Source organism: Tyto alba, unplaced genomic scaffold, assembly GCF_018691265.1.
Source record: "Tyto alba isolate M040663 unplaced genomic scaffold, T.alba_DEE_v4.0 Super-Scaffold_6, whole genome shotgun sequence".
Taxonomy (NCBI): Eukaryota; Metazoa; Chordata; class Aves; order Strigiformes; family Tytonidae; genus Tyto; species Tyto alba.
The window spans coordinates 26,156,377-26,173,888 of record NW_024881327.1 but is presented as its reverse complement, the minus strand read 5'-3'; the positions used below and the strand labels follow the sequence as shown (position 1 = coordinate 26,173,888).

At 42.6% G+C, this 17,512-nt stretch overlaps 1 protein-coding gene across 6 annotated transcripts in view; it reads right to left on the bottom strand.

Annotated features, from left to right (window-relative positions):
* LNX1 (ligand of numb-protein X 1) overlaps window positions 1-17,512 on the bottom strand; it is a 158,226-nt gene that overhangs the window by 11,989 nt on the left and 128,725 nt on the right. For 4 of the 6 annotated variants that reach the window (XM_032998983.2, XM_032998985.2, XM_032998984.2 and 1 more), the window contains 4 exons: window positions 16,683-16,838; window positions 13,218-13,420; window positions 10,063-10,434; window positions 4,893-5,030 (listed from right to left, as the gene is read on the bottom strand). In XM_032998983.2, the coding sequence (XP_032854874.2) occupies window positions 4,893-5,030; window positions 10,063-10,434; window positions 13,218-13,420; window positions 16,683-16,838 (869 nt within the window). The remainder of the gene's footprint in view (window positions 1-4,892; window positions 5,031-10,062; window positions 10,435-13,217; window positions 13,421-16,682; window positions 16,839-17,512) is intronic. The other 2 variants (XM_032998986.2, XM_032998988.2) reach the window with 1 other exon arrangement.

Genomic DNA, 17,512 nt, shown 5'->3' with positions numbered 1-17,512 from the left:
TGGATTTAAATGCTAATTACTTTGATTTCCCTAAGTATTTCGTAAGCTGTACTCCTGGCATCAACTCCTGAAGAGCTCAGCCCCTCTTGCAGGAACAGCAGCATCCATTCCAGGCTCACATGTAGGTATAATAGCATGCTGCTAATTACATTTTGAACGTATATTAAAAATCTCCAACCTTCTCATTCACAAGTGTGACCTCACAATTATAATACACAAATATAATCTATAAAACTCATTTAAAGCCACATTAACTTCTTCATAGAAATATGAGATCCCACAAAGGCATTCTACCTCAATTCCTGGACCAGCAGCACAGAAAGTGGAGCAGGCAAGTCTGTGGCTGCTCCCACAGCAGTGACGATGGATGAAGGAAGACAGCGTCAAGATGTTTTTATGGAAGTAGGGCAGGCTATACCTTTGTTTTGTGGGTTTTTTTAAAGGCGTGTTTGGTGGAACTAACTCCAATTCAGGATTTCAGTGATGCAACACCGACAACAAAACCCAGAATCTTCTAGCAGCTTAGCGAAGGATGTCTAGATGTTTGAGCAGAACAGTGGCTGCCACAGAGCTCCAGAAATTAAAGTCAAAGAGCTCAGTGGAAAAGGTCTTCTCTTAGTCACCAGGACAAGAACCAAACTGATGTAGTTGTTTGGACATATCACATCTGATCCATGCAGAACACAGGCCCTGTGTCAGAGTAATTAGGCTTACGACTTGCAAATTAACCTAAAAATTTCTGAAGGTTTTACAATATTCCCTTTCAAAAACATATAAATGTTCTAGTCCAGATAATTTTAACGTTTCACCTTTGTCTTTAAGCTGTAAATGTTTTAAACATAGTAGTTCTATGTTTGTGCAAAATAAATTTAATGTTTCACACATATTTGTGCAAAAATGTTGCCGTTTTTCCCTTGGGAAGGAATGGCTTTCCATCAGGAAAAGGCCACTTCCTGAAGCATGTGAGATAGGGGCACTACTAATTTTCACAAAAATGAAGTCTTAGATTTTGTAGCAAAACGTGAAATTGGAATTAGACTTGTAGCTCCGAGTGTTCAGCGCAATCCTCTTACTTATGCAGTGGCCATAGTGTCCCAGACACCAAAAACATTAGCTGATAAACTGGCTAATGCTCTATTTTTGAGGAATTGTCACAGAGAGAAATTGTCCTGTTACATTTCAACGAAGAATCATAAAAGTACTGGTACTTGTATGCTCAACCATGTAAGACTAGTTTTCCTTTGAAGCTACTCTTCCACATGTCATTTTTCACATGGCTGCAGATAGAAAGGAACTGGGGCAACTTGGCTGAGATGAAGGCATTGATGAAAGGAAAGTAAAGCCTTTTTTAGTAAACACACGTAGAGGTTTCTTGGAGGTACAACTGATAATGAGTAAACCAGTTGAAAGGCAGTGTTTATCAGTGGCTGCATTTCAATGCATTCTCTTCTAAACAATTGCCCTTCTCTGTCATTTGGAAGTGACCTCAGAGGTCAGGAGAAGAAAAACGTAACAGTTCATCTCCTCTTTTTAATTTTTTTCTTTTCTGTATATTTACTGAAAAATAAATATTTACATTGGATTATCACAACATCAAAGCCATGACACGTGTCTTGCAGACAAAAGATGTAGCTGTGCTTGTTTGGAAAACGTACTTCACCTGAAGGCTAACCTGCTTGTACGGTCAGAAAACATTGCCTGCTCAAGCAACAGGGTGACAGATTTGTTTTAAGTACTAGACAATTTGTTAGAAAGGAGTAAGAAAACAGTTTCAATTAAAAACAAGCGCTATTTAATTAATGGCAAAGCTCCCACTGACTTCAAAGAAGTCAAATCTGCCCTGTTTATGCGTTACAGCCTGGCTTAACAACCTCGGCTGCACGAGGAAGTGTTTCTGACATTTTCTCTTTTCTGAATCCAGGCAGCTGCCAGGACAGTTTGGGCTGTGCCTCCCCTATCTCTGTACACAGGAAAAGAGCTTGGCAAGAGACTGTGCAGGGCCAGCCTCCTGGCACACCATGCACCCGGCATCACTGCCGCCAGACAAGGACGTGGTCACTGCAGGCTGTCCTCCCTGATCTCCAGCGCCGTGCTGGCTGCGTGGCTGCTTGCCACTGGCATTGGCCTGGAAGAGAGCCGCCTCCTCGCGCTTTCCAGATGGAGGTAGGCTGTCATGAGGGCCATGGCTCGGCCAAAAGCAGTTCCCGAGCCATCGTATGAGCGAGATGGTTGTTGCAAGCTAGAGTTTATTCTTGGTGCTGAACACAGCCAGGGCTTGAGAGCAGATTTCAGCTGACGCTTGCATACATGCTCTACAGAGAGAGCTGCTTCCCACAAAGAAAGCTTTCCTGACCTGCTAATATCACCTCCTACAGTAAGCTCAGGGGACAAAAAACACCTTAAAATTAATCAGGATTCCAGTCAGTCAGCAATCTCTTTATCAATCGCACATAATAAAGCAGTCCCACTGATAACAGCAGGTAGCAGGCTCATCAAACCACACACACATAGGAAATTCCCTTGGCAGTAAACTCCAGCCAACAGGCATTGCCTTAGTTTTGAGCAGGAGTGTGTGCTGCTTTGGGACACTGTACAGGCCCCTGGCTTGCAAGCGTTACTCCTGCATTAATGTCTATTTAAAACCAAATAACATTTCAAGTTTGCCAAAGCCTAGAGTTTAAAGATCTTGAATTGCAAATGATATTCAGTTAAACTCTTAGCAAAAAAGCATGAGAAATTAGAACAGACACACTCATACTCCATAAAAGGGCAAAGAATACTCCAGTAATGATTGTATTAGATGAAAAGCCCTCAGTGCCTGAAGCTCATTGTGTCCACCAACTATACTGATCTCCTGTTCTATGGCCATAGCATTTTCTCCAATGTTGGCCCCCCATTACACACATACACAAAGCTCAAGTGAGCTAGGAATAGCTCAGAATTTTCTTTTCTTGGCTGTCATCTTCCTTGGAAAGTGTGCAAACAATGGCACTGGACAGAATCCCACAGCAGCTCTCCCACTCATGCACTTATGTAGCACCCATCTCTTGTGGCAAACTGGAAATCTCCCTAAAAGCTAAGACATATCCAGGAAAAGATGAATCATTAGTCTTTAAAGGACTGCTGCAGAGTCAGTATTGGCCCTTCAATCTCACAGCTACTCAAAACAAGGTTGGATTTACCAAAAATTCCCATCTAATACCCCTTGGTACAGGAAGAGAAAATGAGGATCTAGGGCAGTTTATGGAAGACAAGCCATGTTACCAAATAATCCCATGTGTTATCAATTAATCAGATCAACATGGTAGAACAAGCAGGTGCTCAGAGCTTCACTAGAAATCATACAGTAGCAACACAAGCTAATTGCTGTCCTACACTTATCTCCCTAAGGAATTCATTGCTTCATTAGGAAGTAATGCCTTGCAGATGCATGATTAGTTGGGCACTATTTGTTACTAGGGAGTAGCTACCAAACATTGACTCTGCTCTGTGGTTTAACTCCTGCCGATTCAGTCTCACCTAACCAGCTCTGCGATTGTGACTTCGTGGAAAAGGAAAACTAAAAATAGATAAATAGACACTGATGTATTTTTTACACATAAAAACACTGAATAATGTGTTGGTTTTTTTTTTTTTTTTTTTTTTTTTTTTTAAAAACACAAACCTGTCAAAAATGGGTATCTTTAAGCATTTGTAATATGCAGAGCTAGGCTTGTCTCCTAGCTGACAGCTGTGCACCTGATCTGACATCTGGTTCAGTCCAAAGGTTCCTTTAAGGACACATCTGCCTGCCCATCAGGCAAGATGGATTTAAACCAGCCCTGCCTGTCCACCTCCCTGAATGTACCCCTGACATGGGTGGCCGGGGCACAGCTCGCAAGGGTTTGCATAAGTGGTGACACTCAGAGTGATTAATGTAAATTAGCCAGGCACCTGACTTCAAATTTACTGAAATAAACAATTTCAGCTCCTGCAAGGACATACCTTGCTCTGTCTATAGTGCAAAGGATAATGTTGAGTAAACTTAGAAAAGGTATTTTCAAAGCTCTTGTTGCATTGGTTTCTGCTTTAAAACCTCATATATTTGACCATGAGAACCTCTCTGCCTTATACAGAAATCATATTGCAGGTCTAAATGCACTAAACACTCATGTAATGGGGTACAGAGGAGCAGCTGGAGGGACAGCTGGGTAACCAGAGCCATATCTGGATGAGATGGTTGCTCTGTGCTGGGTGGGCCCGGGTTGGGTCTGGCCATGCTGCGCGTTGCCGACCCTCGCAGCCCCCATCCCATGCGAGTGCCAAGTGCTGCCAGAGAAGAACCAACACATTTTGGGTCCAAAGCTCCACAGAAAGACAGCATGATTGCAGCAGCCTCAGAGACTGAAACCTCTGTCTGCTGCCAAATTGACAGCCGAGTCAGAGCACATCTATCTCAACAAATGAGCAACAGGCTAATAATTACCGTAGTTTTCAAGCGGCTTATGGGAATTCCTCAGGCAAGTGTATGAAAGCTTTTTGCTTGAAGAGTTTGCTCCAGGGGGAGAAACTTCAGATAAGCCTCTTGCTTTCATCGGAGGGCATTGCCCTGTGCTGGCTAGCCCTGCCAGCCAGGTCCGTGCCCATGGCCAGGACGCTGTGTGCGCATCAGCCCCCTGCCCCACCTCTGCCCTTCGCCTTCTCCTTCCTTCCCCGCTCCAGAGAGAGTCAGGGCAGAATCACTGTATAAATAACAAGGACCACAGCTTTTACGTTTCCATTGCAAAAGACGACATGCTTCTTCTGATGACAGAAACCAGAGATAACACCCTGAGACACTAAAACGCCAGCTGCCCTCCTAGTCCCCTGTCCCAGAGATGGCAGAGAAACCGCGTGAGCGCTTGTGCCCTCACCTTGCCGGGGTTGTTTCTCTCAGCAGGACAGGGCTGGGGGCTGCCACTGCTGTAACTCCAGCCCGTCTCCTGCAAGATGTCGGGGGTCTGCTGCCTGATCTGCCGTGACACGACGAAGTGAACTTGCTTCACACTGGCCTGCAGGAGGAAGTACAGCGTGAATCCCACTGCCCCGGTGCAATAAACCCCTGCACTTCAGCCCCAGAGGATTTACAAATTGTGTGTCCTCTTTAAGCATGGCTTGGATTTCCCACTAGCATGGTCGCAATGACACCAGTTCAGATCAATAAAGTCCATAAAAATTTACTGACAGATGCTTAATTCTCCGCTTGAAAATTTGGTGTTAACTCTGAAAAACCCTTCCCACCTGTCCCAAATTTGGCTGGAAGCAGTGATCCGCCACAGTGAGTGCTGAGCAGCTCTCGCACACGCCTGCGTACATCACTGCAGAGAAGCAATGTGCCTGCCACAGGAGAGAGACAGGCAACCAGGACAGCTGCTGCCAGACAGGAACTCTGAAAAAGATGTAATTAACCCTGTAACAAGGAATGGGCTTAAGTCTTGGGTGGTGAAAGTGGGGAATAAACGATGTAACTAACTCAACCTGAATGCAATGAGCGTGATGAATGTAGGGCAGCTTAAAATAAGGGATGCACAATGCTTTTTGAGAAGTAAAGCGTACTGCACTAGAGCACAGAGAAAGAGGGAGGGTACAAACAAGCACACAGAGTAATGGAGTTTAGGATGGGAAACTAGCCCAAATTCTCACTATAGGAACAAGAATTACAAAAACAATTAACCCCAAATTAGCTCTAAATGCTTTTGGGTCTTTTTGCACAATGCAGTCATAATACTTATGTGCCTGAGAGATGCTTCAAAGATTCTACTGGGTTATGTTTGCTCATTATTTTTAAGGTGTTCTGTGTGTGCCTGGTATTAGTGTTATTAAATCTGTGTACAGGTGAATTTTTTCTCTTATTGAATAAGCGCTGCTTCTCTAGAAGCAAATGGCCTCATTCCTCCTTCAGTGAGGCTCATATGAATCTGTTCAAGACAACAGTGATGCAAAGATAGAGCTGAGAGGGAGTAGGGTTTAGCTGGATAAATCATAGCTGTCTGCTATAAGGGCAAACCAACATACTGAGCTGAAATGTAGGAATAGCCTCAGTGCTATAGAAGCATACTCAGAAGATAAAAAAAAATAATCCCCTAATCTCCTTCTCTCCAGGCTAAAACCCTGGTGTTGTGGCAGGCAGGAGGGGCTCTGAAGGGCTGGTCTCCAGAGGGACTCCTGCCTGCTTGCTTACGGGTTATTACCGAGGAACTGCTCAGTGTCTAACACGGAGCCCCCCTGCAAGCACGACTGGAGGTCTGATCCCCCTGGGGCTGCGTAGCGATGCTTGTTGGTACCACAGCCCGAGGGCATTGGACCTCCAGACTCGCTTGCTGGCACACTGACATGCCTTGCTCACTGGGGAGAGGCTCCAAGGAAAGCTGGCGTTGAACAAGCAGCTGGAAAGCAAACCCGGATCCAGTTGCACTATTGAAATCAAATCTCCCGCAGACAATTAACAGAAGCCAGAGGAGGCCCCTGGGATTTTTGTTTTTATAGTCTGGTTTGTCTTTTCTGGAGCTGGATTCAATAGTGGTAGCTGAGAGTATAAAAATGTTTTTGAAAAGTATCACTGTAGTTATAAAAAAAGCATCCCACCTCTCCTAAACCTCCAACTTCAAGCCTCAAATCTGCATGTTCAGGCTGTGTTATTTCCAAGGAAGCTGATATCTCAATGTGCCCTTCTTTGTTACTTTCATGACATCTTGGGGGATGATAGTTTTTTCGTCAGCAACTCAAATCTTCACAAATTCGTAATATATCATTTGGTACACAAACACATATTTCAAAATAGCTTTCTAGGTATTTTTATCAGGTCTGTTTTTATGGACTATTAATTCCTGGACTCCAGACTCAGCTGGTACTCAAAAGCAGAATGCTGAATCTCAGGAGAAAGGAAACCACCCTGGTCCCTAGTTTGTAATATGATTGAGATGGAACTGAACAATACAAGACTAAACCTCCTAAGGTCATATGGCCCCACGAAAATCCAGTTTTTGCTAAAACAAACAACTTCAACTTACGCAACTTCTGTTTAAAACTCATCTATTGCCACATGGTTAGTCTTGAAGTTGGTTATTTAGAGGAAGGTTGTAAAAGTGATTAATTCTCATAGAATGACTAGCAAAAGTTCAACAAGAGTCTCTATTGCAATGTCACATTTGCCTCCAGGTCAGTCAAGCTGAGTAATTTCTCAGAAGTCCAGAGTGTTTTAAAAAGTTATCCAAACAACAAGACCAAATTTTGTATTTATGTACTTCCATATGAAAGCCCATTAACATTTCTACTGATCAGAATATTACTTACTGCTTCATTCTGATCATTTTCTCCCTCTTACCACTTGTTTTTCCCACAATTCCTTCTCTGTTTTTTATGCTGAAGCAAGAATTAAAGAAGTTAGTTTGGCTTTGAGACTGAATGCAAGTAATAGCTGAAACGACCCACTAGAATTAAAATTTCTGTTACAGCCAAAGCAAATCAAGCAGGAAGGCAGAGACACAGTGTCAACTTCCAAGCACCTAGCAGGCAACTGCATCTTTTTTAAAAAAAGGCAGCAGTGCTGCTCTCGGCAGAAGCTGCCCCACCTCTTGCAGAGATGATGGAGCACGGGTGCACTCCACTGTCATGATCTTCTTGCTGCCAGCAGAGGTTGTCGTGATGGAGAGGGGGTTGTGCGCCTGTCGCAGCTACTCCAAACTGCGTCGGGGGAAAGAGGGAGAGAGGAGGGCGAACATCTGGGGGCAGTAAAATCTGGCTCGACCCGTGCAGCTCGGCTTGATGTGCTCACACGAGCACACACAGATCTGTTACCTTGTTCCTTTTCTTGTCACTCCCATAGCAAACAGATGTGGAATGTCACGTTATTTAGATTAAAAGTGCCACATCTGACACAAGGCCATGACTAAAGATGATGCGACAAATGGGAAGCAGCAAACTCTCAAGTGTTACGATGTGTGCACGTTCCTAATTAGCACATACGCGTTTTCTTCATTTCAGTTCTTGTGACTGAGCTTATAAACAGCCAGACACCTAATCTACCAATTAACAACTGCTTCACATATGCCAATGTATAATTACCAAAGGCCCGAAGAATCAGATTTGTATCAATTATGCATTATTTAGAAGTCAAACCGAACCAGATTCCACAGAAAACTGATGTTCTCCCAGCTGCGCTTGGCCTAGCAACCACCTTTCAGTGAATGTTAGTTCTTTTTTTGAAGAAACCAGTGGTGTATTTGAAGCTTGCACTACCATTCATTTGAAGACCTCAATGTACTGTGAGTGACACACACTGAGGTCTCAACAGGCAGGATACTGCTGAGAAATCAGAGGACACAGTAAAACATCCCTTCGTGTAAGAAGCAAATGCAAAACATTTGTGGCCTCAGAATAATGGTTTTCCTCTGGCATAACATGGAAACAGGAAAGGCAAATGATAATTGATGAAAAAACATGACAAAAAAGACACAGGTTCTGGGAATTTTTCATTAGACAAATGTGATTCACAGATCTCACATCAACACAATGTAATCCTGGCTGTTTGGAAACCTGAGTCTCCCCTTTGATGGGCATGTTGTTTAAATTCCCAGGGACTGGTGTGCATTTCAAACATTATTATAAATAACATCCACTCTTTGGAACCCAATAAGAGCTTTAGTTGCATTTTAAACACTTGTGTGTGAATGGTCTCATTAGTCATTTTTTCCATTTCATCTCTAGGCTGCATGTGTTTTTTGCTTATGAAGCACTGTTGCCTTGTTTTGTAGCCATAAAGAACTGTTCCAAGAATACCAATTTTTTAGAAAGGTTTTCATTCCAGACTTAGCTCCTTCAGAGAATTTAAACCTTCCCCCACTGCCACCTTCTGGACCCAGTTAGTGAGCTACATAAAGTAATCCAGAAAGATGCTGGACCAGAATTTCAACAACTGGCATTATGCAAGGGGATGCTGTTTTCTTCACCTATGCCATAAACTTCTCCATAAAAGTTGGCTACAGTCAACTGTGAACCAATGCTAAAGGAGAAATCTTTTTCACAGAATGCCTGATTTCCAATGCTTCTTTCAGTCCAACTCACGTTACCCTGATTATACCTGTCAGAAGGGGGAAGCTGCCAGCCTGATTTGACATCTTGTTATTGAGGCAGATGAAATTCTTCAGTATGTGAACACTCTGCATGCCTCCAAATGAAATATAAAATTGCACAATTATAATAACTGCTATAAATACGAGATAAAAGCAACAAAAGATTCTTGACTTTGCTTTTTTTATGTTGAAATTTTCTAAAAATGTAGACTATAAAGAAAAAAACCAAAAATGGTTCTGCAGGGGAAATTAGGCAGAAGCTGACTGATTTTGTAGCTGAGAAAGGCACAGTTTCTTTTCTGACAGTTTTGTGGTAAGACTGTGTAGTGCATTACAAAGGCACCTATTTAGTTCTCCATGCAAGTCTAAATAGAGATTTATAAAAACTACAGCTACAGATCCATTTTTTCCAAAACATCTGGATTTCCATATGCTGGATTTCAGTAAGAAATATCTACAAGGTATGGAATACCTTCAGTTGTAAAGCACACCAATGGGAAATCACCGACTCTGGGAGGATGGTGTTCATCCTGAAATGTGCTGTCCATTGCCTTAGGCTGCTCTGGCTTGCTCCAGGGCTGCACCAGAGAGCACTGTGGTTCCTTCTGAGTTGGAGGAGTCAGGACCCAGCTGGACCCAGTGCTCCCACAGTGCAGGCTGGCCTGCCTTTTGGCAGAGGACATCACTCTGATGATGAGCAGAGTATATGGATGTTTACTTTTGATCTGTATATCACTAAGCCCAATGGTAGCAGGCATCACTATAAGAGTCCATGCTCATGTTCACCCTTGTACCCACAGTGAAACAAAGGACATTTTAGAGTTGTAAGTTCCCATATGAACTTGGCTCATCTCCTTCCCTCCCCCAAATACACACACGTTAAGTTTGGCCCCTGCTTTGCAGGGGACAGTGAAAATACACTATTTGGTTTTCGCAGAGTTCAGAAACTGGGGTCAAAGTGCTGGTGACAAACCTGTATCAACTGGGCTGCGCTTTCTGGACTGCCATACCGATGGTCATGCCCATTGATGGCCAACACCCGATCGTTCTCCTGAAGTTGTCCATCACGGGCAGCCACGCCGCCTTCCAACAAGTTGAAAATAAATACCCCTGGTTCATTGGCCTTGCGGACCAGCTTTATTCCCAGCTGCTCGTCTGGACTGCTTTTGTTTAGCACAACGTGGAAACTGTCATCCCTATTGCAGTGAGCATCCAGGGAGAGTCCGCTGTTTCGGCATCGGTACCTCTGCTCACGGAGCACCGTCAGTCGGAGAATGTGGCAGGGTTGCTTCAGGATTGACAGGGCATAGTTATGAGGCACATTTTTAATGTCCATGCCATTTACCTGGAAGAGAGGAGTATAAATCAGCAGCAGAAGAACCATCTAATCTGAATTGACACTGGAGAGGACAGATCTATTTACACAGATGTCTTCATACAAAGTGCTGTGTGCTATTTTAAACCACGTCACGCAGGAGGCCAAGTTTGCAGTGCAGAACAGTCTGCCCCCAAGGAAGGATGCGCTATACAGACACTTTCTGCCTTTTTTTTCCCCTTTCTCCCTGATAGTGTCCAGACATACATGCTATTTTTCAGCTTTATTATTGCTCTTTCCCAGGCTCCAATATCCTTTCATATATCTTAGTTTTATTCCAGTAGCTTCTGATTTCAAATCGCCTTGCCAGCCTTTCCTTTCATTCCCACCATTTTCCTGCCGTTTCTCTTCATCATCTTCCAGCTGTTCTAGGTATGGCCAAAAAAAAAAAAAAAAAATGTTCCCCACTAATGAATCTCTAATTAAAATGAAGAAAGGAGCCTCAAGTAGAAGTTTAAATGCCCTGGATATTTACTAACTATTATGACAATATACCACACCAGAAAAATCAGGTTTTTTACATTTCTCAATGTTTTCCAGGTACGATTTAGCTCAGATGGTGGTAAAACTCCATAACTGCCACTTCTTTAATTTGGCTGAGGAAAAGAAAGATAAAAAAAAAGATCTTCCAGTCAATCCTGTCATGTCCATGTGCGTAAGAGTGACTAGGATTTGCACTTTATCACTGCTAAATGAAAACCAGTTGCAAGGTTGTAATTCATTGCTGGCTGGAAAACCTGAATCAGACAAGTTATTTCCATGTAGTTTTACATTGCACAGGTTGAACCATTTAAATTTTAAGAAATGTCTCCAAACTGCAACAGAAATATTCGCCAGCACGGACAAAAGCGTTCAAGTGGCATTTGTTTTTGCAGACTCCCTGTGTGGGCACGACGGGGCGGTCCCCAATGTGGTCTGTCAGGGGGACCGCACCCCTAGAGACTCAGCTTAACTAACTTTAAGTTGGCAGCTTGGGTACCACGAACGGCATGAGCTGCACCAGCATGGGGCTGAAATTGCTTGGAATCCTTGGTAAATCCCCAGGCAGTCAGCCACAGCCAGGGAGAGCTGAGCTGAGCCCGTCCGTGCTGCAATCACAGCTTCCCACTGCAGTTTGGATGTGCCCTGCAGGAACAGTTTTGGCTCAGTGGTGCCAATAACTCTGCCGCACTGTGCTGGCACCAGGACAAAGAGCATCCCCCAAAATGCACAACTGGGTGACACTCATCTAGCTGCTGCCTGGAACCACAATCCAGAGGCATGTTTAAAAAATTCCAGAGCAAAGTATGCCCACATCGTGATCCTGAGAAATCCTTTTGGCCACGCTCTGTCAGACATGAAGCAGAAAGCAAGTCACAACCCTGGCATGCCTCAAGTGTCCTCGGCTACCACCGGGGTCAGTAAAAGCTAGGAAAAGGGTGGTGGCTTCCAGATGGTGCTCTGAACTTCAAATAATTTTGAAGTATCCTTAATAATTACTCACATGGAATATGTAGCAGAAGTCAGTAGGGCTGGGAGAACTATTGACTAACCCTACAGGCCAGGCCTGCCAGAGCAGGCAGTACGATCAGCACCCAGAGCCCCACCTGGAAGACGACCTTAAGATATGCATAAGCATACCTTGAGGTCCACCCCACTTCCAGCTCCTGTAGCCTTATCCCAGCTAATGCCACTCTGGTTAGCCTGTGTACCAGCACCTCTGTGTCCATGGCAGCATGGCCCACAGTGAACAAAGCAGCCTGCTCAAATATTTACCTGTAGTTTGGAAAACCTACGCTGAGCTCTTTTCCATCTCTGACCACACTGTCACCAATATTTGAGCTAGCTGATTTAAGCTGCTTGGGGTATACCTGGGTGAGCTGCAGCTGTACCTTTGGCTTGCAACATGAATACACCTGTGCATTCCAACTGCACACCATCAAAGCAAGGAAAGGAACTAGTATTTTCTGTCATCACTCTTTTCTTCTAGGGATTGAAGCATTAATATAATTCAGCATCCTTGTAGAGCTCCAAGTCTCTGGGGCAGCTGAGAATGTAGTTCCCATTCAAAAGCTCTTGCTGAAGCCACTGCTCACAACATATGTGATATTTAACCATCTGGCCTAATTCTTGTTCTTCTGTTAAACATTTCTATAGAAACAGGAGCAGAAGCAGCAACTAACGTTTAATGCCTGAATGTTGCTCAAGTTTGTTCTTAGATATTTCACCTGTGGCTGCTGGTGGAACAACACTCCTAAAATAGAGTGGGCAGCGTCTCACGCTCTGCAGTGCTGAACACATACAGAGGAGCTAGGTGCTGAAATAACCTAACCCTGATCAGGCCCCTATCACCTATCCTGGTGTAAGTGGGAAGTAAGGCAATGGAAACCTCACCAGCTGAGATTTAAGCCCACAGTTCAGTACGAACAAACCGGGCAAAAAAAGCCCAGCTTCTGCTTTCACAAAAAAACTTTCGCACCACTGGGTCAGAAATGCCAACAGGCTATTGAGCTATATTGCATTTTGGATCTACCATCTTTGGGTAGAAATCAGAGAGGCCTGGTAGTGAATAGGAAAAATAAACAAATCCAGGATTCTCAAAAATTGTTGAAATAAATGAAATCATCACAGCATGTAGAGGAACTGAATGTCTTTCTGCATGCATTATTCTACCCACACAAACAAGCAACACGGTAAATCTTATCCCGTGATTAACACATACCATCTCATTCTTTGTTAGGATACTTTTATCTTGTACCTCCACAGTACTGTACCTTTAGTATCATGTCTCCAGGCAGCAATCTTCCATCTCTGGCAATTACCCCATCTCGATAAATATGCTGTATAATAATGTGAGCCAAAGGAGTCTCACTGCCTCCCACAATTCTAATGGCCAGGTTTTCATGGGGATCAGTACGGTTGATCTTAATGCAGGTAATCTCCCCATCTGGAATCAGGTGATACAACCTGGGAAAACCTGGAAATGCACATTGTAAGGTATTTATTTGACATCACAGCTTTGCTTTGTTAAAACCTGCACCGCACAACTTCAAGTACCTGTCAGTTACCCAAACTAGGTTCTGTGCATGGATATGATTTATACTAAGTGGGGAAGAAGGGATACGTGTACTTGCTGAGTGGACTTGAAGGGATCTTTTTTTTTAATTAATACATTCAAAGTTCCTTTTTTTCTCCCATAACACAGCCTTAAACCTTTGATGTAGTCCAGACAGATTAAATGTGCTTAAAAACTCTTGCATGTGCTAATATTTTAAGGGAAAAAAATACATTTTTAGTCATCAGAGAACCCTCTGAACCAGGCCACAGTTCCTTGCTGGCCCTAGAATAAATGGGCACGGACACCTCCACAAACATCCATCCCTGCTGTGGGGGGCAGCACACCCTGTCTCACTGATAGCAACCCAGGCTGCCCTGTTTTCCTCCACATCGGTGCTGTAGCTGAGGACTGGGTGCTTGGCTTGTAACATCCAAGGAAGCGGGATTTTTACCTTCAGCTAACAGGAAGGCAAGATTTCTCAGGCAACCCAAAGTACACAGTATTTTCCAGACCCCTCTCCTTTCATCACTGCTTGAACTCTAGGAAGTAGGAATGACTGAATCTTACTGTGATGTGTCTATATTAAAACCACAGTACGCTCAAGGTACCTGGAGAGAAAGATCTCTGGCGGCCCTAGCAATCTGGGTGTGCAGAAGAGAGACTTATGGTGGGCAGGGGTCCCTTTTGTATTTACAGTGCAATGGGTAAGAGTACCCTCTTCCAAACCTTACTTTTCAACTGACATGTTTGCTTTCACAGCATGACACTAATCCTTCCTTTTATTCTAAGTCAATTAAAAATTTTAATCCACATTCAACAGTGAGCAAAGTTAAAGTAAAAGCACCAGTGAGTTTTCTAGCACAGGTGTATTAACCTTCAATTATTCTGAATCCCCTATATATGAGAGAAATCTTTTCTATTTTTTGTGTGTGGATCCAATCCAATGCTCATATGAAAAACCTGTAAGTCGAAAAATTAAGAGCTAGTAATTTTTCAATAACTTATTTTAGATATGAAAGCACAGTAACTGTTACTGAATAGCAGTAAAGTATTAAATGAAAATTAAGAGAGCAGTATCTGAGATAGAATAAATATTTTCTACTATAGAATTAGCAGGCAACAAACCAGCAAAGCACAAAAACCTTCTGGGAGAGAACAAGGGGAAAGAAAGAACAGGAAAAAAAAATATTAAGAAACACCATGTTGCATCCCTTACCACTTCTTTGATCATATGTTCTTCCAGGCGGGAAGCTGTCTCCCTCGACGTCTGTAAAAAGCACCTACTGGTAGCACAGACTTCGACTTTGTGGTTTTACACAGAGTTGACAGACAATAAAAGTCTATCTAGATAACTGTACAGCCTTCATCCATCTAATATCCAAGTATTCATTTAGTTTATACTCTCATAATAACAGTTTCTATGCTAATACAGTTTTACTTCAGTTTTGCACACAACTTTACTGTCTCAGGAATGGAAGGTGCTTTATTTTCCCCATACTCCTCTATTTTCTGAACTTTATTTGCCCAGCTTGTAACTTGTTTGTTTCTCTCTAGCCTGAAGGGTGGATTCACTCCATGTAAATCCAGGCCTCTAAATCAAATGCATAATTTGGTGATCTGCTTTCTCTGGCTTTCTTTAAAGTGCATGGGCACCCAAAGGGAGCGATACTCACTCCACTGCTAAATCACCCCCAAAGGTGCTAAACTCTCTCCACTGCTATGTGAGAAGAAAGGGGCAATTAACTCTGGCATCTCAGTGAGGTGCTTAAAGTCAGATGGTACAAGTACTCATCAAAAATCACCAAAGGCGTCATCCCTGCATCAGAATAAGCAAGCATGTTTTACACTTTCAGTGTGTTTATAAAGATATTTATATGTAAAAATGCAAATGGTAGTCTGGATGCTCAGATCTTCTCTGCATGGAAATATAAATAAATAACTCTGTATAATTTGCAGACTACCAAAGCAGTCCTATAGCAGAACTATTTCCATTTCCCATTGCATAATGATTCATCTCATGTCCTAACAAACTGTTTTTTAACCCAAACACTCATTGTCCCATACCTCACTCCAAAAACTTTTCTAAAGGAATTACCAAGTTACATTTCTTGACCATGGAGGACTGTGGACTGAACAAGCTATTGGCACTCTCATGTTATTTCAGTCTGTAATTATACCCCAAAATATCAGAGCAATGTGGCAGTGAACAAGTCTATACACTTATATAAGACTTACATATATCTTTGTATGAGGTATAATGAATTTATCTTCAATACTGCCTTAACTTGAACAATGCCTTAACTGGTTTATTAAGTCTTGCAGTGAGTGGCACTTGGCTGATTTTCAACATGACTTCATGCATATTCTTTTAGAAGAATTTTTAATACCTAATTTCCTTCTGAAGTGTGTAGTCTGTAACAAAACAAATCTTCCGAAGATATTTTTCTTGCCAATCTACAGGTCACCAAGGTTTCTCTTTTCATAGTTAGCAAGATGTGCTGCCTCAACTCTTGTCTTCATTTGATTTGTGTTCTTTATCAAATATAATTAATAAATTGCACCATCTTCTCCTCAGAGGGGACAAGCAACCAAAATAATTCCATGATCCCTTAATTTCTGTTCTCTTCATTGAAGACTTGCCTCTTGTTTTGATCCCAGACATATACACGTATGTTTTTATTACCAACAACCTAGACTGTCATAAGAGAAAGGGCAATGCCTATTTTGATAAACTAACAGTAAGTCTGACAACCTAAATGTATAAAATACAAAAATATGTATTTTTTTGAATAAGAAAATTCACGATCACTTTCTCACCAAACAGCCTGCATACACCATGTGCAGTCTGATACAAACCTACCCTGCCTGTTTCAAGATGATGTCGTGTCTGGAAAGCAGTATCTTCAATTTGAATTTTTCTAATGTATGTACCATACACAGAAGAGGTGAACCCTGCTTCAGCACCTGGCTGTGTACAGTGAATGGAGCCTCGGCAGCCCAGTTTGAGGGACTCTAACCGGGTTGTATGTAATGCTTGTACCATTCACATACACAGCCCGTTGCGAGGCTGGAGCATCAGTTTGCAGAGATCCCATTTTCCAGCCCTTACACTTTTAATTAGAATTCTCTGTTCTCTTTGACCAGGTTTTCCAGAGCAGGAAAACCCAGGAGTATTGCATACCTTTCTTTACCATTTTATATTTCCAGTCCTTAAATATCGAAGAGCTGCTGAATCTAGAAAGAAGTAAACTTTCTGTCTTGTTTTTGGTGATTCTTGCAGGTTTTCCCACAGAGTGTTGTGGTTTTGTCACCGGGGGTTGTATGGAGCATTCTGAATCTGTCAATACAATAAAATGTCATCTGCATTCAGAAAGATTGTGTATGTTTCTTCCTCAAGCAATATTTTCCTTATATTACTGTGCAAATTTAATGATATTTTAACACATCCCATGACAGTAACAAATAGCATAGGAGAGACCAGCTTTACACAGTAAACTTCGCTTGCCTGGTACGATGTGGGACACTGAGCACTCATTAGTATAGTGGCCATAAGACTATAACACAAAATTTTAACTATGCTTAATATTTTATCCCCATAGTTTATAATACGTATTGGTAGTATTCCTTCAGTGCTCAGGTTTTAGCTGACTTCTGTGTGCACCGTGTTCCTTCTGACAATGCTGCCATCAGGATAGCTTGTGCCTTCTTTCCCAGTATCCAGTGTGACAAAGCACTGCGTAATGGTTGCTGTGACTCTTGGGTCCAGACTAATCAAAGGTGACTAAACAAAACTTGTGTCTCAGGTTACAAGTCCTTATTTAGATCAGAAGCTCTGACTGATGTGAAGGTGCCAGCCCATCCCCACAAATAAGGCTATCTGTAGGCACACACTCTCATGCTTCCCAGCACCTGGTCACCAGAATTTAAACAAAGTTGGTGTAACCTATTATTGGAAAATTCTCCTGTCTGTGAATGTCACATGCACTTGCACTAGTGTGGGACTTCATTCTG